Source organism: Coregonus clupeaformis, chromosome 20 (assembly GCF_020615455.1).
Source record: "Coregonus clupeaformis isolate EN_2021a chromosome 20, ASM2061545v1, whole genome shotgun sequence".
NCBI lineage: Eukaryota > Metazoa > Chordata > Actinopteri > Salmoniformes > Salmonidae > Coregonus > Coregonus clupeaformis.
The window spans coordinates 60,328,532-60,350,327 of NC_059211.1; the positions used below are offsets into that span (position 1 = coordinate 60,328,532).

The window sequence follows — 21,796 nt, forward strand, 5'->3', positions numbered from 1 at the left end:
AAGAACAAGAGGTTAAATTCATATAAACTACTAGAGGAGTTACAATCTCATTCACATTCTCATCCACACTATGTTATCACACCCCTATAAACACACACACACTTCTAACTCCCCCGGTATTCACTACAGAGATGTAACCAATAGAACAGAGCTGTTAACTGCATAACAGATAAAACGATCGACATGCCATGTATCTACTATCTAGAGAGGATATTACATTTGGCACACATGTGGATACATTTGACAGAATCATACAGCTTTAATTCGAAGCCAATTTTCCCTTCAAAGGCAGACTGGTTGTTCACAGTGCATATTCGATGAGGGAGAGACTCAAACTGGATTTTGTTTCAAGCATTATGAAGACGTAGCTTAGCTGTAGCTTTTTTCCCTCTCTGCTTCTGTTTGCAAGCGGCAATTCCCATGGATTTTTATTCAATAGTTGAGTCTTGTATCGCGAGACGAGACAGAAGATGTTTTAGAAATTGTGTGTGAATATTGAGCAATTGCCGCTTTATAGGAACAGAAGGAGGAAAATGTAATACATGACAGATAGAGTTGAATATTAAATTTTTTCTTTCTCTTGTCTTTCCTTAACTCGATTCCCTATTCCCTTCCGTATTCTTCTCTCCTCTCTTCTTTGACACTTCTTCAACACTTCTCTTCTCTCCTATCCCCTCCTCTCTTATTTGACACTTCAACACTTCTCTTCTCTCCTATCCCCTCCTCTCTTCTTTGACACTTCTTCAACACTTCTCTTCTCTCCTATCCCCTCCTCTCTTCTTTGACACTTCTTCAACACTTCTCTTCTCTCCTATCCCCTCCTCTCTTCTTTGACACTTCTTCAACACCTCTCTTCTCTCCTATCCCCTCCTCTCTTCTTTGACACTTCTTCAACATTTCTCTTCTCTCCTATCCCCTCCTCTCTTCTTTGACACTTCTTCAACACTTCTCTTCTCTCCTATCCCCTCCTCTCTTCTCCCCATGCGTCTCTCCATTGCATCTTGATGGATCATATATTCTACTACAGCTCCAGGTAAGACTCTTCTCAGTCGAACACACCAGCCCCGTTCCCTCTCTTTTAAACCTCCTTTCACACATTCAGTTCATCATTTCCTCCATGATCACATACCTACTAATACACAATATAGACTCTTGTGAATGTCAGTTTGACCTAGCATAAAGTTGCTATCAAAATGTCACTGTGGCTTCCTTTCCCTTTCCTTCTAGAAATGTTTTATTTAGAGATAATGGTAAATTGACAAGACATAAGTGGTTTGAATAGTCCACTGCTAATCTTAGCCTGCAGCTGTCTGTGATGAGAGAGAGAGAAAAAGATAGAGAGAGAGATAAATGAATTATTCGACTGGGAAGCTGTGTGGTGCCACAGATGTCTTTCTGAATATTGAATACTGGGCGAGAGACTAGGACATCTGGTCCAATCAAATATACTGAAGCGTACCCAGACTTAACATGTCCATTTTATGAAGTAGTGGTTCTATCTATCTCAACGCTCTCTAAACAGTTGTTTTTTGGGGGGTTGACTTCAGCTCTCTCTTTCTGTCACTTGAGACAATTTGTAGAACAAATCGATAGTTCTTGCTTGCACTATGTGGTATTGGGCTTAGTCGTATCATGGAGACATGAGTAGAGGAGAGGTGTGTGCTGGGTTTTTAAAGGATAGTACTAGTATTGATTTCTGAAATGTTAACCTCGGGAGTCGGGCCTGTAAGGCAGGCTAAAGCCATAAACAATATTGTCATGACTCCATCTTGTATTCCAATGGGCATAGGGGGCTTCTTGTGCTTGTTGTCAAGGATACCGCTCCTTGTCTTGGCAACCAGCCTCCTCAAAATCAAGAGTGTTGGAGACGGAGAGATGGGGAGTGAGTTGAAGTGGTAGAAAGAGAGATGGTAACGGTTAGAGTGAAATTGAGAGAAGTATTTAGAGAGGAAGATAGTTATAGAAGTCTGCAGGTGCAGTGTGTTTTTTGGAGCCATTATGTTCATGCCTTCCCTCCCCTCTCACACACACACACAAACTTGCCCATGCTGGCCTGTGTCAGTTCTCGCTTGCTGTGTGTGTGCATGTGGGCTACCTGCTGGCTCTATGTACACACTGCAGTGTGATGATGAGATTCAAGGGCTTTTTCCTGGTAAACCCACAGGGGAGATGCTCATACCTGTATGTCACAGGAGGTTTGTGGCACCTTAATTGGGGAGGACGGGCTCGTGTTAATGGCTTGAGCAGAATTAGTGGAATGGCATCAAACACATATTTTCTATGTGTTTGATGCCATTCCATTCGCTCCGTTGCAGCCATTATTATGAGCCGTCAAACCCAGTCAAACAAACTCAAACCCACCACACAAAGTTCAGGTTGACTTCTATTGTATAAATCAACCTTTCATTGTCCCTGAGTCCCGGCCGTTTCTCACACTCTCGTAACCCAACCTTGCTCTATTTGAACTGATTCCTTAGAATAGAGTCCAGGTTAGATAATTAGCATTACTAACATGGCTCGGGTCTAGCCCAGTCAAGCCAGGTCAAGGGTTAGCTAGCCTGAGCTAAGGCTGGGTTACATCTGTGTGTGTGTTGTTCTCTCTCTGTTTCATTGGCTCTAATTCATAGTGTCTGGTGCACTCAGAGCGTTGGCTAATCTCCTAATTGGCTGGGAAAATCCTCAGAGGAAACCATCGATCGCAGCAGGCTAACAATTACAGTACAGCCTACATGGGGAGCACACAATAGAACAGGGATACAATAAGCTTCTTAACATCCAGGAAGCAGGAAGTCAATAAGGAGACCTGGGCTGTGGTTGGTTCACATTGGGGGAGGGCTTGTTTTGTTTTTCAGATGTGGAGGGTAGCTATGAGGCTAGCTATGAGGCTAGCTATGAGGCTAGCAATGAAAGGGTGTCCATGCTTACACACACACAGGCAAAGCTCGTGGATGAACACACACACATATACACACACAAGCGCGCTCACACACACTCTCACACATCTCCCACCTCAAAATGCATCCCCTATATTATCAACATCTTTGCACTTCTCACACCCACACAAACAACACAAAGCCTCCATATCCACTTAAGATGCACTTTGTGTTGAAAGGTTGTGCCTCTCAGAAGAAAGATGTACTGTTGCTCGGGCACATGAATGCACTGTATAGAATCAGCCAGAAAGCACATCTGTTATTGTGTGTTGATGTGGTTTGCTTGTATGCCTCAATAGATATGTGTACTCCCTATTTATAATCTATTAATTTCAATGTATGGGCATAATCTATCCATTTCAATGTATGGGCATTATCTATCCATTTCAATGTATGGGCATAATCTATCCATTTCAATGTATGGGCATAATCTACTAATTTCAATGTATGGGCATAATCTATTAATTTCAATGTATGGGCATAATCTATCCATTTCAATGTATGGGCATAATCTACTAATTTCAATGTATGGGCATAATCTATTAATTGCAATGTATGGGCATAATCTACTCATTTCAATGTATGGGCATAATCTATTAATTTCAATGTATGGGCATAATCTATTAATTTCAATGTATGGGCATAATCTATTAATTTCAATGTATGGGCATAATCTATTAATTTCAATGTATGGGCATAATCTATTAATTTCAATGTATGGGCATAATCTATTAATTTCAATGTATGGGCAGGCTTGCTGTTTTACAAAATCTATACTCCTAAGGCCCCATTACTGCATGATGGAACGGTGGGGACTGTGAGAACACACACACAGACTCACACAGACACACTCTAACACACACATTCGTGCTGTTATTATTATTTATTTTGTATTGTTGTATTTTAAATGTGTGTGACTGTCCTTGTCTATCAGTGTATCAGTGTATCAGTGTCATGTTTTATGTGGACCCCAGGAAGAGTAGCTGATGCTTCGGCAAAAGCTAATGGGCATCCGACTAAACCACTGAATAAACCAATCAGATAGGTAGAAGTGTGAGAGCTCCATAGATGGGTCAGAGACAGGGATGTCATATCAGCCAGTAAGGAGATGAGTGGAACTGGGTGGTGCTGGCTGGCTAATGCTGTGCTCTGCTTCTGCTGCCCTCTGGGTGCCTGGAGTGGCACTGGCAGTCTGCCAGCATCTTTGCCCTGCATCCTTACATGGATGACTCGCTCCTCGCTCTCTGGCACTGGGAAGAGATGCTAGAGGCCAAATGTGTGTAATGAGAAAGAGAGGGATGGAGAGAGAGGGTGTTTGTGTGCGTACACGTACACATGACTGTGTGGCGTGTGTGTGTGTTTGTATGGTTGTGTGCATCCTTGTGTGTGCATGAGTGCCTGCGCTCGCACGTGTGTGCGTGTGCGCACGTGCGTGTAGGAAGCCCTGCCAGATCCCTAGCACCTCACCTCATTCATATTGATGGCTCACGGCAGTGTGACACTGTGTGTCTCTTTTGGTTTCCTAAATGGGCCTGTCACATTAAACTTCCCGCGCTCACTAACAGGCCATGGCTCTGCCTCGCTCTGTGTGAAGATGCTGACGTTCACACAGCACACACACACTCACTCAGTGAATGCACAACCTCTCATACACACACACACAAACACTCATACTGTATTATCACGCGGACACACACACTCATTGCCACATGTGTATACTCATAAACACACACACAGCCATTAACACATCACCTCTAATCACGTCATTACCTCTGTCCCTCCTTCCCTCTCCATCTCTCTCTCCTTCCTTCCGTCCATCTCTCCCTCCTTCCTTACCTCTCCATCTCTCTCTCCTTCCTTCCCTCCATCTCTCCCTCCTTCCTTACCTCTCCATCTCTCCCTCCTTCCTTCCCTCTCCATCTCTCCCTCCTTCCTTCCCTCTCCATCTCTCCCTCCCTCCTTCCCTCTCTGTCTCTCTCTCCGTCTCTCTCCCTCCCCATCTCCCATCGCACTTGCTTATCCACTTTATCCCTCAAACTCAACCCACTCCCTCTCTCCCTCCTTCTCTTCCCTCTCTCCCTCCTTCTCTTCCCTCTCTCCCTCCTTCTCTTCCCTCTCTCCCTCCTTCTCTTCCCTCTCTCCCTCCTTCTCTTCCCTCTCTCCCTCCTTCTCTTCCCTCTCTCCCTCCTTCTCTTCCCTCTCTCCCGCCTTCTCTTCCCTCTCTCCCTCCTTCTCGTCCCTCTCTCCCTCCTTCTCTTCCCGCTCTCCTTTCTCCCTCACTCATGACATTTTTCCACCATCTCACGTCCTCTCCTCGATCCCCAACTCCCCATTCACTTTCTTACATGCTTTCTCTCTCTCTCTTCCCTTCTCCCTGTCTATCAGCAGGGTAAGGAGGGTTTCCTCCAGATCCTCCACAGGTACATGGAGGTCCACGGGACAGTGTACTACGAGACCCAGCGGCCCCCCGAGGTGCCTGCCTACGTCAAGAACCACGGCCTGCTGCCCCAACACGAGCTGCAGATGCTGCTCCGCAAGGCCAAGGTGCTGGAACACACACACGCTCTAGATGATACACAACATACACAATAGGTAACACAATACAGATGTAGGATCTTAATTTGATCACCCAGCTGCAGGAGAACTGTCCTGCAATAAAGGAAATGTAAGTGTATTTGAGGTTTAAAAAGGCTTCAGAAGTTTGTAATTTCCACTTTGAAATTTCAGACTTGATTTTCCCTTACGATATATGTATCAACCCCTACAAAAATGTCCATTAATTATAATCCACATAATAATTCACATTTTCTGTTGCTGCAGGATTATTTTCCTGCTGTAGCAAATTGGCTCAAATTAAGATCCTACATCTGTACTTCCGCAAACACATGCAGGCACCATGCACGCACACATAATACTCACACACAACACACACACACACACTAGGTCCACACACAGTACTGTTGCACCAGCACTAACTACAACAGCATCTATGCAAGGCCAACACACAGTTACCTTCCAGTCCCTGCTGTATCTGTAAATGGCAGGATTTTCAATTGACAAGCATTAATAAAATAGCTGGTGGTTATCCTAACTAGTATCATCTTCGTCTCCCCCTACCAGCTCTTCATCGGGTTTGGTTTCCCCTACGAAGGGCCCGCCCCTCTGGAGGCCATAGCCAATGGGTGCATCTACCTGCAGCCCAAGTTCCACCCACCCCACAGCTCGCTCAATCACGAGTTCTTCAGAGGCAAGCCCACGTCTAGAGAGGTGAGCTCCCATTGGTCAACACCGTATCTAGTACCACTCTTCAATTGAAAATTAACCAATGAAATTCAACAAACTACATTCCAGATTGTACACCAAATGTGCCACTTGTACATCACAGAATATTGCTTTAAACTGGAATGTTCTACTAATTCTAATTCTATACTCCATCCCTCTCAGGTGTCGTCCCAGCACCCATATGCAGATCAGTACATCGGGCGGCCCCATGTCATGACAGTAGACTACAACAACTCCCAGGAGTTTGACACCGCCATCAGAGAGATCATGAATACCAAAGTACAGTTATATACATTTTAGTTATGTCTTTCTTGACTCATTGGTTTCCTTGGCAATGAAGAAACACACTATGTTGCATCTGGGAAGGATTATACAACCATATAACATATAACAGCGCTGATACTGAATGGGTACAGCTCGCTCCATCCAGTAAATACTGTGCACTTCAAATGCACCTCTGAAAGCTCCCTATGGAGAAGCACTAGCTGCAATGATTTAACCTAGGACTTAGTGGTGTATTCAATGCTAGCCTTAGGAAGCAGTGTGTGCACAGCCAAGGAGTAATTAGCAGTAAATGTGGCTTAATGGAAACCTGCAGTCAGCTTGAGGCTGCAGGGAGTGTGAGAGGTTGAGAGAAGTTGAGTAAGATGTCAAACAGGCCGATTGAAATGCCTCTATAAAGCTGTGTTGTTTGTGTGTGTGTGTGTGTGTGTGTGTGTGTGTGTGTGTGTGCGTGCATGTGTGTCTGTGTCTGTGTCTCTGAATGTGGATGTCTGTGTGTGTATAGCTGTGTGTCTCTAAATGTGTGTGTGTTCTCCCCTCTCCACTCTCCTGCTGTCTGCTGTGTCTTGTCAGACATGCCATAGCTCAGTGCCCCGGCGCTTACTCTCTGTCTGCCCTGTCTGTCTGTCACTCCACTGAAAGATGGCTGCCCTGTCTGTCTGTCACTTCCCTGAGACATGTCTGCACTGTCTGTCTGTCTGTCTGTCTGTCTGTCTGTCTGTCTGTCTGTCTGTCTGTCTGTCTGTCTGTCTGTCTGTCTGTCCCCTGAGAGATGTCTGCACTGTCTGTCTGTCTGTCTGTCACTCCACTAAGAGATGGCTGCCCTGTCTGTCTGTCTGTCTGTCTGTATGTCTGTCTGTCTGTCTGTCTGTCCGTCTGTCTGTCTGTCTGTCTGTCTGTCTGTCTGTCTGTCTGTCTGTCTGTCTGTCTGTCACTCCACTAAAAGTTGGCTGCCCTGTCTGTCTGTCTGACCGTCACTCCAGTGATAGATGGCTGATGGGCCACTTCACCCCTCACTGGAGACTGCACACTCCCCCTGTGTGTCTGTGGGCTGGCTCTCTGTCCAGGGCGGCTCCACATGCTCAGCCATGCAGACCAAAGCAATCTCTACCGGCTGACACCTCTTCATGTTCATATAAATCCCTCTCCATCTATCTTTCTATTTCTCTCTCTTGTTCTGTCTCTCTCTTTCTTTCACTCTCCCTCTCTCTCGCTCTCTGCTCTCTTTCCCTCTCTCTCTGTCTGTCTTTCTATTTCTCTCTCTCGTTCTCTCTTAACGTGACCTGTTGTCTTCATATTTATCCCTCTGTAATAAATGGGAGGCAGGGAGGGTGAGACTGTGCCTCTCTCTGCTTAGACCAAAGCAAATATTTTGAGGCATATTTATGTGCTAGTTTATATAAATGATTCAGAAAGTGTTATGTTTTGTGATGTGTAACTTTTTCGTATATCCTCTCTCTACATATTTGCTTTTCTTTATTTGAAATTGGAAAAGTCCGATTTCACATGCAGTTAAACATTTTCCGGCTATGATTTTGTATTTAAAAAATGATTTACTGAGTGATGTATCATTTACAAGTGAGATTTAGAACATTAGATATATTCTTAAAGCTGGAGGGAATCCATCATTAATATGAAGTCTGTACGTTCCTAATGGAAAAGTTTAACATAACCATTTGTGTTTAATCTTGAAATATGACATTGTTACATTATCAGAGACACTTGGTTCGAAAGGGAACCAAGTGTCATACTGTAAGTCAGAATGTATTCAGTCACTCATGCTAAAAAGAAAACACACAATTCTGGTATTATAAGCAAAATACTTCAACCAACTGAGCCGTTGAATCCACATTGTTACACGGTCCTAATGAATTACAATGGGGGACTATAATCTAAGACAATCTGTTTCCGTTTTCAGATAATTTTTGTCATTTCCATTTCCATGTAGATCAGGAAGTAAATGTCCAGTTAGTTTATTGAATTTAGTTTCATTTACAGTTTCCAGTCTGTATGTGGGTGTGTTTTGCCTGTGTTTTATTTTGATGAATTACAGCAATATAGCTATTCTCTAATCAGACAAATCAAAGGTGAGCCTTTTGTTGCATATTGAACAGCTATGCAAATTAAATCAAAGCCTGAGTGCATCCCAAATTACATCCTATTCCCTACATGCCTCCAGAAGGACCCATAGGGCTCTGGTCAAAAGCAGTGCACTATGTAGGGAATAGGCTGCCATTTGGGACACAAACAAATTTACTTACACACAAGTCACACACTGCAATTAAGCCAAACCCACTTCAAAATGGCCACGGTTGCGTCCCAAATGGCACCCTATTCTCTATACAGTATAGTGCACTACTTTTAACAGAGCTCTATAGGCCCTGGTCAAAAGTAGTGCACTATGTAGGGAGTTACGTGCCATTTGTGACGCAACTCACGTTTATTTGTTGTGATTAATGGGTAGATTTGGCTTTTTATTGCAATTAGGATGAACGATGGGGAAACAGGCAAAACAATATTTAAATGAGGAAAATATGCTGATTGCCTAGCAACGCATTCTGAGGAAATGTTCTGATCTGTGGGAATTTGTGTGTATGTGTCTTTGCAGGTCGAGCCATACCTACCGTATGAGTACACTTGCGAGGGAATGCTGGAGAGGGTACACGCCTACATACAGCATCAGGTAGATTCACCATGCACACACATGCAGGCACTCAACCGTGTCTATTTTTCCCAAAACATATTATCACACACTCACTTGTTATTCTATCCCATTCAGGCCAGTGTATTTATCTCCTGTATAGCATATTCATTTACGTCATTTAGCAGACGCTCTTATCCAGAGCAATTAGGGTTAAGTGCCTTGCTCAAGGGCACATCAACATAATTTTTTTACCTAGTCGGCTCGGGGATTAGAACCAGCGACCTTTCAGTTACTGGCACAACGCTCTTAACCACTAAGCTACCTGCTGTTCCCAGGTCTCTCTTTGTTTCTGTCCATTACAGAACCATCCCCATGTTCATCTTCCTCAGTGTGTTTAAATAAAGTTCCTGTGTTTGTTTACACTTGGGCTGCTTTATTCCCCTCTAACCGGGGGCGGTGTCAGTGGGTCACAAACCAGTAAAATACGTAGAGCCGGGTCGCTCTCTTTCACTGACACATCTCCACACATCTCAGACCTTAGAAACCACTGCTACCTCCATCTCCTATTGAGTGGCAGGGCCGACACAGACAGTAACTGAACTGAATTGTCACTATCAGACTGAACTGATATTTCTGCTCTAATCTGTTTAATGTGTCTGAAAAATGCTATCAGAACTGCTATTAAAATGGTCTGGCTGACTTGATAGACCGATATGTCAAATTGGTTCTCTTTCATGTTTAAAACGAGTTATCTCTCTGGTGCTGTTGGACCCAGATGAGTTTTGTCAGGGAATAGGTAAAGGATTGATGGGAGATTATTTAGAGTGATGTGCAGGATAGGGGAGGTTAGAGAAACGGCTGTTTATTTGTATTTGTGTCCCACGATGCCCTGAAGTATTTGGAAATGTAGATGTATTTACAGCTAAAGGCAAAAGTGTCAGCGGGCTTTGATTAATGTTGGCTTTCATGTTTGTATAGTGCAGTAGAGGCTGCTGAGGGGAGGATGGCCCATAATAATGTCTGGAACGGAGCGAATGGAATGGCATCGGACACATGGAAACCATGGAAACCATGTATTTGATACCATTCCACTAATTCCACTCCAGCCATTACCACGAGCCTGTCCTCCCCAATTAAGGTGCCACCAACCTCCTGTGGTATAGTGTGGGAGTGACAATGTGTGTATGTGGGTGTGCGTATCTACTTGGTGTCTGTGTGTGCGTTTGCACTGTCAAAAAGAGTACCACATGCTGTATAATGTAATCTCGGCACCCAGAAACAAATAGGCACTACCTATGTGTTGTGTTGTTCAACATCCCCTTCCCCTCTCTCTCCTCTCCCTCCATCCCTCCAGGACTTCTGCACCCCCGAGGCCCCCTTCCCTCCGGCCAACTCCTCCTACTCCAAGCTGGGGTCTAGTAGTCCGGCTAGCCCTGGGCCTCAATTTGTCCTGCTGCCCAACTCCAGTGCCCTAACCTGGGCCCCCAACACCAGCGCCCCCCCTTCCTGGCCCCCTCTCAGCTCCCTGAGGCTGCTGGCATCCCAGGAGGGCCAGTCATGTGTGGAGGCGTGCCAGCGTGCCAACCTGGTGTGTGAGCCCGCGCTGTTCCGCTTCGTCAATAACAAGGAGGCCCTCCGTGGGTGAGTGGCACCTTGGCACACATGAAGCCGTGCTCATGCACACACACACACACACATTGGACATATATTTCAAACAGCCACACACACATATAAACACATTCGAAACACACAATCACTACATGTCACTAACAATCATACAAACACGCACAATGCTCTCTGTTCTCTCAAATGGTACCATACGGTGGTTAGTTCCCTAAGGGATGTCTGTGGTTGTAATACTCAAACAGCTATAGCAAGGATGTCAGGTTCAAAGTCTTCTCAGTGATGTAAGGTGTCTTGTCGGTGCCATCTAGAGATCTGTAGTGACAGCAGAAGATGATAAGAGTGTCATAGCAACGCCAACTCATCTTACTGTCTTTCTCCTCTTTTATCGTTCCCTTTCTCCTTGTCTTTCTCTTCATCACCCTCCTGCTCGACATATTTTTCCTTTCTTTATCTTCGGTTCCTTTCTTACTTCATGCCTGTCTCTCTGTGTCTCTCTCTCTCTGTGTCTCTCTCTCTCTCTGTGTCTCTCTCTCTCTGTGTCTCTCTCTGTGTGTCTCTCTCTCTGTGTCTCTCTCTGTGTCTCTCTCTGTGTGTCTCTCTCTGTGTGTCTCTCTCTGTGTGTCTCTCTCTGTGTCTCTCTCTCTGTGTGTCTCTCTGTGTCTCTCTCTGTGTCTCTCTCTCTGTGTCTCTATCTGTGTCTCTCTCTGTGTCTCTCTGTGTCTCTGTGTCTCTCTGTGTCTCTCTCTGTCTCTCTCTGTGTGTCTTTCTGTGTGTGTCTCTCTGTGTGTCTCTCTGTGTGTCTCTCTGTGTGTCTCTCTCTGTGTCTCTCTCTGTGTGTCTCTCTCTGTGTGTCTCTCTCTGTGTCTCTCTTTGTGTCTCTCTCTGTGTCTCTCTCTGTGTGTCTCTCTCTGTGTCTCTCTCTGTGTCTCTCTCTGTGTCTCTCTGTGTCTCTCTCTGTGTGTCTCTCTGTGTCTCTCTCTGTGTGTCTCCCTCTGTGTGTCTCTCTCTGTGTCTCTCTCTGTGTCTCTCTCTCTGTGTCTCTGTGTGTCTCTCTCTGTGTCTCTCTCTCTGTGTCTCTGTGTGTCTCTCTCTGTGTCTCTCTCTGTGTCTCTCTGTGTGTCTCTCTCTGTGTCTCTTTCTGTGTGTCTCTCTCTGTGTGTCTCTCTCTGTGTGTCTCTCTCTGTGTCTCTCTCTGTGTCTCTCTCTGTGTCTCTCTCTCTGTGTCTCTGTGTATCTCTCTCTGTGTCTCTCTCTCTGTGTCTCTGTGTGTCTCTCTCTGTGTCTCTCTCTGTGTCTCTCTGTGTGTCTCTCTCTGTGTCTCTTTCTGTGTGTCTCTCTCTGTGTGTCTCTCTCTGTGTGTCTCTCTGTGTGTCTCTCTCTGTGTCTCTCTCTGTGTGTCTCTCTCTCTCTCTGTCTATCTCTGTGTGTCTCTCTCTGTGTCTCTCTCTGTGTCTCTCTCTCTCTGTGTCTCTCTCTGTGTGTCTCTCTCTGTGTCTCTGTTTGTCTCTCTCTGTGTCTCTCTCTCTGTGTCTCTGTGTGTGTCTCTCTCTGTGTCTCTCTCTCTGTGTCTCTGTGTGTCTCTCTCTGTGTCTCTCTCTGTGTCTCTCTCTCTCTGTGTCTCTCTCTGTGTGTCTCTCTCTGTGTCTCTGTTTGTCTCTCTCTGTGTCTCTCTCTCTGTGTCTCTGTGTGTGTCTCTCTCTGTGTCTCTCTCTCTGTGTCTCTGTGTGTCTCTCTCTGTGTCTCTCTCTGTGTGTCTCTCTCTGAGTGTCTCTCTCTGTGTGTCTCACTCTGTGTCTCTCTGTGTCTCTTTCTGTGTGTCTCTCTCTGTGTCTCTCTCTCTGTGTGTCTATCTCTGTGAGTCTCTCTCTGTGTCTCTATGTGTGTCTCTCTCTGTGTGTCTCTCTCTGTGTGTCTCTCTCTGTGTCTCTCTCTCTGTGTCTCTCTCTGTGTGTCTCTCTCTGTGTGTCTCTCTCTGTGTCTCTCTCTGTGTCTCTCTCTCTCTGTGTCTCTCTCTGTGTGTCTCTCTCTGTGTCTCTGTTTGTCTCTCTCTGTGTCTCTCTCTCTGTGTCTCTGTGTTTGTCTCTCTCTGTGTCTCTCTCTCTGTGTCTCTGTGTGTCTCTCTCTGTGTCTCTCTCTGTGTGTCTCTCTCTGAGTGTCTCTCTCTGTGTGTCTCACTCTGTGTCTCTCTGTGTCTCTTTCTGTGTGTCTCTCTCTGTGTCTCTCTCTCTGTGTGTCTATCTCTGTGAGCATCTCTCTGTGTCTCTATGTGTGTCTCTCTCTGTGTGTCTCTCTCTCTGTGTCTCTCTCTGTGTCTCTCTCTGTGTGTCTCTCTCTGTGTGTCTCTCTCTGTGTGTCTCTCTCTGTGTGTCTCTCTCTGTGTGTCTCTCTCTCTGTGTCTCTCTCTGTGTGTCTCTTCCTGTGTGTCTCTCTATGTGTGTCTCTCTCTGTGTCTCTCTCTCTGTGTCTCTCTCTCTGTGTCTCTCTCTGTGTGTCTCTCTCTGTGTGTCTCTCTCTGTGTGTCTCTGTGTGTCTCTATCTGTGTCTCTCTCTCTGTGTCTCTCTCTCTGTGTGTCTCTCTGTGTGTCTCCCTCTGTGTGTCTCTCTGTGTGTCTCTCTTTGTGTCTCTCTCTGTGTCTCTCTCTGTGTGTCTCTCTCTGTGTCTCTCTCTGTGTCTCTCTGTGTCTCTCTCTGTGTGTCTCTCTGTGTCTCTCTCTGTGTGTCTCTCTGTGTGTCTCTCTCTGTGTGTCTCTCTCTATTTGTCTCTCTCTGTGTGTCTCTCTCTGTGTCTCTCTCTGTGTCTCTCTCTCTGTGTGTCTCTCTGTGTGTCTCCCTCTGTGTCTCTCTCTCTGTGTGTCTCTCTCTGTGTCTCTCTATGTGTGTCTCTCTATGTGTGTCTCTCTCTGTGTGTCTCTTTCTGTGTCTCTCTCTGTGTGTCTCTCTCTGTGTGTCTCTCTCTGTGTGTCTCTCTCTGTGTGTCTCTCTCTGTGTCTCCCTCTGTGTGTCTCCCTCTGTGTGTCTCTCTCTGTGTGTCTCTCTCTGTGTCTCTCTATGTGTGTCTCTCCCTGTGTCTCTCTCTGTGTCTCTCTCTGTGTGTCTCTCTGTGTCTCTCTCTGTGTCTCTCTCTCTGTGTCTCTGTGTGTCTCTCTCTGTCTCTCTCTCTGTGTCTCTGTGTGTCTCTCTCTGTGTCTCTCTCTGTGTTTCTCTCTCTGTGTCTCTGTGTGTGTCTCTCTGTGTCTCTTTCTGTGTCTCTTTCTGTGTGTCTTTCTCTGTGTGTCTCTCTGTGTGTCTCTCTATGTGTGTCTCTCTGTGTGTCTCTCTCTGTGTCTCTCTCTGTTTGTCTCTCTCTGTGTCTCCCTTCTCTGTGTCTCTCTCTGTGTGTCTCTCTCTGTGTCTCTGTGTGTCTCTCTCTGTGTCTCTCTCTCTGTGTCTCTGTGTGTCTCTCTCTGTGTCTCTCTCTCTCTGTGTCTCTGTGTGTCTCTCTCTGTGTCTCTCTCTTTGTGTCTCTCTCTGTGTGTCTCTCTCTGTGTGTCTCTCTCTGTGTCTCTCTGTGTCTCTTTCTGTGTGTCTCTCTCTGTGTCTCTCTCTCTGTGTGTCTATCTCTGTGAGTCTCTCTCTGTGTCTCTTCATGTGTGTCTCTCTATGTGTGTCTCTCTCTGTGTGTCTCTCTCTGTGTCTCTCTCTCTGTGTCTCTCTCTGTGTGTCTCTCTACGTGGGTCTCTCTCTGTGTGTCTCTCTCTGTGTGTCTCTCTGTGTCTCTCTCTGTGTGTCTCTCTCTGTGTCTCTCTCTCTGTGTCTCTCTCTCTGTGGGTCTCTCTGTGTGTCTCTCTGTGTGTCTCTCTTTGTGTCTCTCTCTGTGTCTCTCTCTGTGTGTCTCTCTCTGTGTCTCTCTCTGTGTCTCTCTCTGTGTCTCTATGTGTCTCTCTCTGTGTGTCTCTCTGTGTCTCTCTCTGTGTGTCTCTCTCTGTGTCTCTCTCTGTGTGTCTCTCTGTGTGTCTCTCTCTGTGTGTCTCTCTCTGTGTCTCTCTCTGTGTCTCTCTCTGTGTCTCTCTCTTTGTGTGTCTCTCTGTGTTTTTCCCTCTGTGTGTCTCTCTCTGTGTGTCTCTCTGTGTCTCTCTATCTGTGTCTCTCTATGTGTGTCTCTCTCTGTGTGTCTCTCTCTGTGTGTCTCTCTCTGTGTGTCTCTCTCTCTGTGTCTCTCTCTGTGTGTCTCCCTCTGTGTCTCTCTCTCTGTGTGTCTCTCTCTGTGTGTCTCCCTCTGTGTGTCTCTCTTTGTGTGTCTCTCTCTGTGTCTCTCTCTGTGTGTCTCTCCCTGTGTCTCTCTCTGTGTCTCTGTGTGTCTCTCTGTGTCTCTCTCTGTGTCTCTCTCTCTGTGTCTCTCTGTGTCTCTCTCTGTGTCTCTCTCTCTGTGTCTCTGTGTGTGTCTCTCTGTGTCTCTTTCTGTGTGTCTTTCTCTGTGTGTCTCTCTATGTGTGTCTCTCTGTGTGTCTCTCTCTGTGTGTCTCTCTCTCTTTGTCTCTCTCTGTGTGTCTCTCTCTGTGTCTCTCTCTGTGTCTCTCTCTGTGTCTCTCTCTCTCTGTGTCTATGTGTGTCTCTCTCTGTTTCTCTCTCTCTGTGTCTCTCTCTCTGTGTCTCTCTCTGTGTCTCTCTCTGTGTCTCTCTCTCTGTGTCTCTGTGTGTCTCTCTCTGTGTCTCTCTCTGTGTCTCTCTCTGTGTGTCTCTCTCTGTGTCTCTTTCTGTGTGTCTCTCTCTGTGTCTCTCTCTCTGTGTCTCTCTCTGTGAGTCTCTCTCTGTGTCTCTTCCTGTGTGTCTCTCTATGTGTGTGTCTCTCTGTGTCTCTCTCTCTGTGTCTCTCTCTGTGTGTCTCTCTCTGTGTGTCTCTCTATGTGTGTCTCTCTCTTTTTGTCTCTCTCTGTGTGTCTCTCTCTCTGTGTCTATGTGTGTCTCTCTCTGTGTCTCTCTCTCTGTGTCTCTCTCTCTGTGTCTCTCTCTGTGTCTCTCTCTCTGTGTCTCTGTGTGTCTCTCTCTGTGTCTCTCTCTGTGTCTCTCTCTGCGTGTCTCTCTCTGTGTCTCTCTGTGTCTCTTTCTGTGTGTGTCTCTCTGTGTCTCTCTCTCTGTGTCTCTCTCTGTGAGTCTCTCTCTGTGTCTCTTCCTGTGTGTCTCTCTCTGTGTGTCTCTCTCTGTGTCTCTCTCTGTGTGTCTCTCTATGTGTGTCTCTTTCTTTGTGTCTCTCTCTGTGTGTCTCTCTCTGTGTCTCTCTCTCTGTGTCTCTCTCTCTGTGTGTCTCTCTCTCTGTGTCTCTCTTTGTGTCTCTCTCTGTGTCTCTCTTTGTGTCTCTCTGTGTGTCTCTCTCTCTGTGTCTCTCTCTCTGTGCCTCTCTCTCTGTGTCTCTCTCTGTGTCTCTCTGTGTGTCTCCCTCTGTGTCTCTCTCTCTGTGTGTCTCTGTCTGTGTGTCTCTCTCTGTGTGTCTCTCTCTGTGTGTCTCTCTCTGTGTGTCTCTCTCTGTGTGTCTCTCTGTGTGTCTCCCTCTGTTTGTCTCTCTCTGTGTGTCTATGTCTGTGTGTCTCTCTCTGTGTCTCTCTCTGTGTGTCTCTCTCTTTTTGTCTCTCTCTGTGTGTCTCTCTCTGTGTGTCTCTGTCTGTGTGTCTCTCTCTGTGTCTCTCTCTGTGTGTCTCTCTCTCTGTGTCTCTTTCTGTGTGTCTCTCTCTGTGTGTCTCTCTCTGTGTGTCTCTCTCTGTGTCTCCCTCTGTGTCTCTCTCTCTGTGTGTCTCTCTCTGTGTGTCTATCTCCGTGAGTCTCTCTCTGTGTGTCTCTCTCTGTGTCTCTCTCTGTGTGTCTCTCCCTGTGTCTCTCTCTGTGTCTCTCTCTGTGTGTCTGTCTCTGTGTCTCTCTCTGTGTCTCTCTCTCTGTGTCTCTGTGTGTCTATCTCTGTGTCTCTCTCTCTGTGTCTCTGTGTGTCTCTCTCTGTGTCTCTCTCTGTGTCTCTCTCTCTCTGTATCTGTGTGTGTCTCTATGTGTCTCTCTCTGTGTCTCTTTCTGTGTGTCTTTCTCTGTGTGTCTCTCTATGTGTGTCTCTCTGTGTGTCTCTCTCTGTGTCTCTCTCTGTGTGTCTCTCTCTCTTTGTCTCTCTCTGTTTGTCTCTCTCTGTGTCTCTCTCTGTGTCTCTCTCTGTGTCTCTCTCTCTGTGTGTCTCTGTGTCTCTCTCTCTGTGTCTCTCTCTCTGTGTCTCTCTCTGTGTCTCTCTCTCTGTGTCTCTGTGTGTCTCTCTTTGTGTCTCTCTCTGTGTCTCTCTCTGTGTGTCTCTCTCTGTGTCTCTCTGTGTCTCTTTCTGTGTGTCTCTCTCTGTGTGTCTCTCTCTGTGTCTCTCTCTCTGAGTCTCTCTCTGTGTCTCTCTCTGTGTGTCTCTCTCTGTGTGTCTCTCTCTGTGTGTCTCTCTCTGTGTCTCTCTCTGTGTGTCTCTCTTTGTGTGTCTCTATCTCTGTGTCCCTCTCTGTGTGTCTCTCTCTCTGTGTCTCTCTCTCTGTGCCTCTCTCTCTGTGTCTCTCTCTCTCTGTGTCTCCCTCTGTGTCTCTCTCTCTGTGTGTCTCTGTCTGTGTGTCTCTCTCTGTGTGTCTCTCTCTGTGTGTCTCTCTCTGTGTGTCTCTCTGTGTGTCTCCCTCTGTGTGTCTCTCTCTGTGTGTATATGTCTGTGTGTCTCTCTCTGTGTCTCTCTCTGTGTGTCTCTCTGGGTGTCTCCCTCTGTGTGTCTCTCTCTGTGTGTCTCTGTCTGTGTGTCTCTCTCTGTGTCTCTCTCTGTGTGTCTCTCTGTGTGTCTCTCTCCGTCTCTCTCTGTGTCTCTCTGTCTCTCTCTCTCTCTCGCTCTCTCTCCTTTCTTTACAAATATCTCCCTCGGTTTTCCCCTCCATCTCTTCCCCCTTTTTATCCTCCCTCCCTCTCCCCTTACACACTCTCTCCTTCTCTCTCTTTCTCTCTGCATTGCTCAATCAAACAACCTCTATGCATCACCCCATCTCCCTCCCTCCAACAAACATTCCACCCCACCCCTCCCCCCACCAGGTTAGAGGTGCAGTGTGAGGTGGTGGAGGCGGAGGTCAACCACGTGTTCCCAGCCTTCTCCGTCCTACGCCGGGAGTGCGGCCTCCAGAAGGACCCCCTCCTCTACAGCTGCGCCGGCCACAGCCCCAAGTACCGCCGCCTCTGCCCCTGCCGGGACTACCGCCGCGGCCAGATCGCTCTCTGCCGAGACTGCTTATGAGGAGGGGCCCAGTTTTTACAATGAACGCCTGACCTGGCTAGGTGGCTAGGAAAAACTCCAGGCCCTCTAGTTATAGCCTATGAACTGTAGACTTTAAACTATGGACTATGAGCTTAACCGGCCCTGGTTATGATGTCGTCGTCGTCGTCGTCGTCCCCCCGTCCCCCCCCCAAGAGAGATATGCTGGACTATACTGCAACGAGTGTAACCATTCACCATGTGGCCACAGGAAAACACCGTAATCTACAATAGGGAAACGGCTATATCGGCATCTAGCTAGCTACCTAACTAATACCTAGAGGAGACCCACTGACCCGAAGATCATTGATTTGCTGCTACAATATAAATAATTGGACTTTAACCCTCCAAGACCAGGGAGTCAAGAGAGTTATCGACCCGGGGGAGAAAACGGGTGACACAACATGTGACAAAGACCTAGAAAACGTGACCTTTGAGTGGAATGCCAACTTCGGGTCAATAACCAATCTCCTCTCCCATTCTCTCTTTGGCGCTGCGCTTTGACAGTGGATGATGGACACTCAGACTCTCTCCCTAGACTCTCTCCTCCTTCTAAAGATGAACTGATTCTTTTGTGCGACTAAGATAACCCTGATTGCCAACAGAGTCAATGCAATCATCTCTGTTGCGCTAAAATTAACTAAAACAGATTAAAGATTATTTTTTAATAAAGCGACCGTTTTGAGCTCTGCTACTGCGAGAACAGAGGATTTTTAAGAACCTTTCGGCTGTTTTGTGACAAAAATAAAAAAAATTAAAATGGAAAGTTAAAAAGAGATCAAAGCGTCGCTGTCGTTTTGTTGTCAGTCTTGTCATGACTCATAAATGTATTTTCTTTTCTTTCTGGATTAATGGTTTCTTTCATCTCTGGCTGCTCATTTTTCATTTCCCTCCTGTCTTCCCCTGCCCATCCATCCATGAGAGATGAGAGATATGAGAGATGTTTGATCTTCCACTCCTCCAGAGCCAGAAGCAAGGGATGAGACAGTCGATATGTTGCGTTGGAGGGGGGAGGAAATCAGATATCCGTTCTGCTTTCTGGATTTCCAGATGAGACATGCACTTCTGAGGCCAGCGTTCACAACACTGGATCTTACCTTGGGAAGTGAGTGGGTGATCCAACATAACCCTTAACGTACCAGTCCAATGCTCATAGTAGGAAAGTAGCTGGCCTTTACTAAGAAACAGAATATGTAACATAGATACAATTATACCTTTCAAGTCTTGGGGCTAATTGTTTTTACACCAAGTAGGAATCCTTTGGGAGAGTGCAATGGTTTTCCTCTGATACGTCTATGAGGTGGACGTCTATGGTAGTGACGATAGTGGTCCATAACTGTGGATGTCTATGGTATTGGATGTACTGCTAGATGTACTGTGTGTAGTAGTGGGTGTAATCTTCATAGTGAATATCGATTGTTGTGTACAGTACATCTATTGAAGCATTGGCTTGAAGCATTAGTTAACAGCTCAGTTTCTGCTCCTGGTCAGTATCCCAGTGAATGAAGTAGAATATAATGAATAACACATCATAAGAGTGAAGGCCATGCAGAATTCCCCATTGGCCTGAAAGGGAATAAGATAGCATTATTTAAAGCTCTCTGTGTTTTCAATTTCATATAACCCATAGGCCAATGAATAATTGTTATCCAGGCGTTCATCTCTTGGAGCTCGATATATACAAGAATAATAAAAAAAACAATTATCTGTACTTTGGGGAAAGATAGGTATTTGAATTAAATCCCACTGTTCCAAGGGGTCATAACACCATTGCTCAACAGACAGAACTGTTATAATGTAATTTTATTAGCGTTACTTGTGATTAAGTCATTAAATAATTAGTACAGTGATTTATTCCCCAGACAACGAAAGGTTAATTAACTATTTTGTCTCAGTGTGTGTGTGTGTGTGTGTGTGTGTGTGTGTTTACATAAATGAATGTGTGTGTGTGTAAGGACTGTGTATGAGTGGATTCGTTTGGGAGGTACACACACACACTTCTGAGCGTGACGTGAGTCCCTGAAACAGGATGGGCCAGAGAGATTTATCACGATCGTTATTTATTCATCTGAGAAAATAAACAAACGTTCACTCTTTATTTTTCTCTCTATCCCCGTCTCTTTCTCTCCCTCCATCTCATAGGGTGACTTTCAAAGTTTATACAGTGGGGTCATCTGCTCTAATTGGACTGAGTTGCTGATAGTTGCCTCAAGGTTCCTCAAAATTGCCAAAGAGAGACACTGGACTGTTCTGAAACAAGGATGCCCGTTCACCATGTGGTCCTGCTACTCCAGCAGGAAGTCAGAGCAGACAAGGTCAAGATGATATCACACTTGAATGTTTGCTACCTAACTCTTAGCTAGTGGAAATAACCCACCGGAAGATCATTCATTTGTTGCTACAATATCTAAACTATTTGACTTTAACCCACCAAGACCAGGTAGTTAATAGAGAAATCGACCTGGGGGAGATAACAGGTGACACATCATGTGTCAAACTCCTAGAAAACATGACCTTTGAGTGGAATGCCACCTTTGGGTCAATCACCTTCTCCTCTCACCTCCTCTCTTCGGCGTTGTGTTTTGGCAATGGATGATGGACACTCAGACCTTCTCCCTAGACTCTCTCCTCCTTTCAAAGTTTATACAGTGGGGTCATCTCTTCAGACAGGGCTTGCATCCCAAATGGCACCCTATTCTCTATATAGTGCACTACTTTTGACAAAAGACCTATGGGCCCAGGTCAAAAGTAGTACACTGAATAGGGAATAGGGTGCCATTTAGGACTCAGGCAGGGAGAAACATTTCATATTTTTTATAGGCCCCATCAAAAAGCTATGCAGGCAAACAGTACTCATCAAGGACACTGTGTGTGTGTTTGTGTGTGTGTGTGTGTGTGTGTGTTTGATCACGCATGTGTGTGTGCCCTTGAGCAAAGAAGATATGCCACAGTGTGTGAACATTAAAAGTTATCTTACTAAGATGCCCGGTGGCAACTTTAAACACTCCATTTGTAGCTCATCAGAGATTTCAGACTGTAGTCCATTTTCAACAAAGGCAATACCATCCACATAATGCTATAGCACCAATACCATAGCACCAATGTCATGCCTGTAAGCTAGTAAAGGAAAAACACACACACCGTAGAATATTCCAGGCCTCAAATATGATTTAGCTACCTTGAAAGTGATGGAGATAAACTTTCTAAGGCGACTTCCTCAATGGGGTGTGATACATCTCTAGATGGAGATATTCATCACATCAAAGCTTTAGACGGTGAGATAATTCTTATCTATGGAAGCAGGGCTATGGTGAGTTACAACAGCGCCTTAGCATTCACAATGGATTGTGACTTCGCCAAGGAACATTACAGTAGCTTTATCCACACTGGATGGCGTGTCCTCATTTCGGAAGTGACCAGAATAGGAAATGAGGAGAAAGAACTAAACCAGACTGAAATACTCAAACAGCTAAGCTTGATCACTAATAATCTAGTGGGAACCTGGATAACCTTGATAACCTTGATAACCTTTTGAGTTGGCTGATGTTGGCTCAATGTTGGATACTACTGGTGTCTATAGGTATACTCTACTACTGGTGTCTATGTATACAGTGGGGAGAACAAGTATTTGATACACTGCAGATTTTGCAGGTTTTCCTACTTACAAAGCATGTAGAGGTCTGTAATTTTTATCATAGGTACACTTCAACTGTGAGAGACGGAATCTAAAACAAAAATCCAGAAAATCACATTGTATGA

General features: G+C 45.7%; 1 protein-coding gene across 4 annotated transcripts in view; it reads left to right on the forward strand.

The window, feature by feature from the left end:
- Nucleotides 1–18,803, forward strand: part of LOC121534014 (alpha-1,6-mannosylglycoprotein 6-beta-N-acetylglucosaminyltransferase B-like) — a 154,656-nt gene extending 135,853 nt beyond the window's left edge. For 3 of the 4 annotated variants that reach the window (XM_041840420.2, XM_041840422.2, XM_041840423.2), the window contains 7 exons: nt 1,028–1,033; nt 5,319–5,477; nt 6,054–6,200; nt 6,378–6,494; nt 9,106–9,180; nt 10,496–10,782; nt 17,821–18,803. In XM_041840420.2, the coding sequence (XP_041696354.1) occupies nt 1,028–1,033; nt 5,319–5,477; nt 6,054–6,200; nt 6,378–6,494; nt 9,106–9,180; nt 10,496–10,782; nt 17,821–18,019 (990 nt within the window). In that variant the 3' untranslated portion in view covers nt 18,020–18,803. Of the gene's footprint in view, nt 1–1,027; nt 1,034–2,941; nt 2,945–5,318; nt 5,478–6,053; nt 6,201–6,377; nt 6,495–9,105; nt 9,181–10,495; nt 10,783–17,820 lie in introns of all 4 variants that reach the window. The other variant, XM_041840421.2, reaches the window with a different exon arrangement.
- Nucleotides 18,804–21,796: the final 2,993 nt, after the last annotated feature.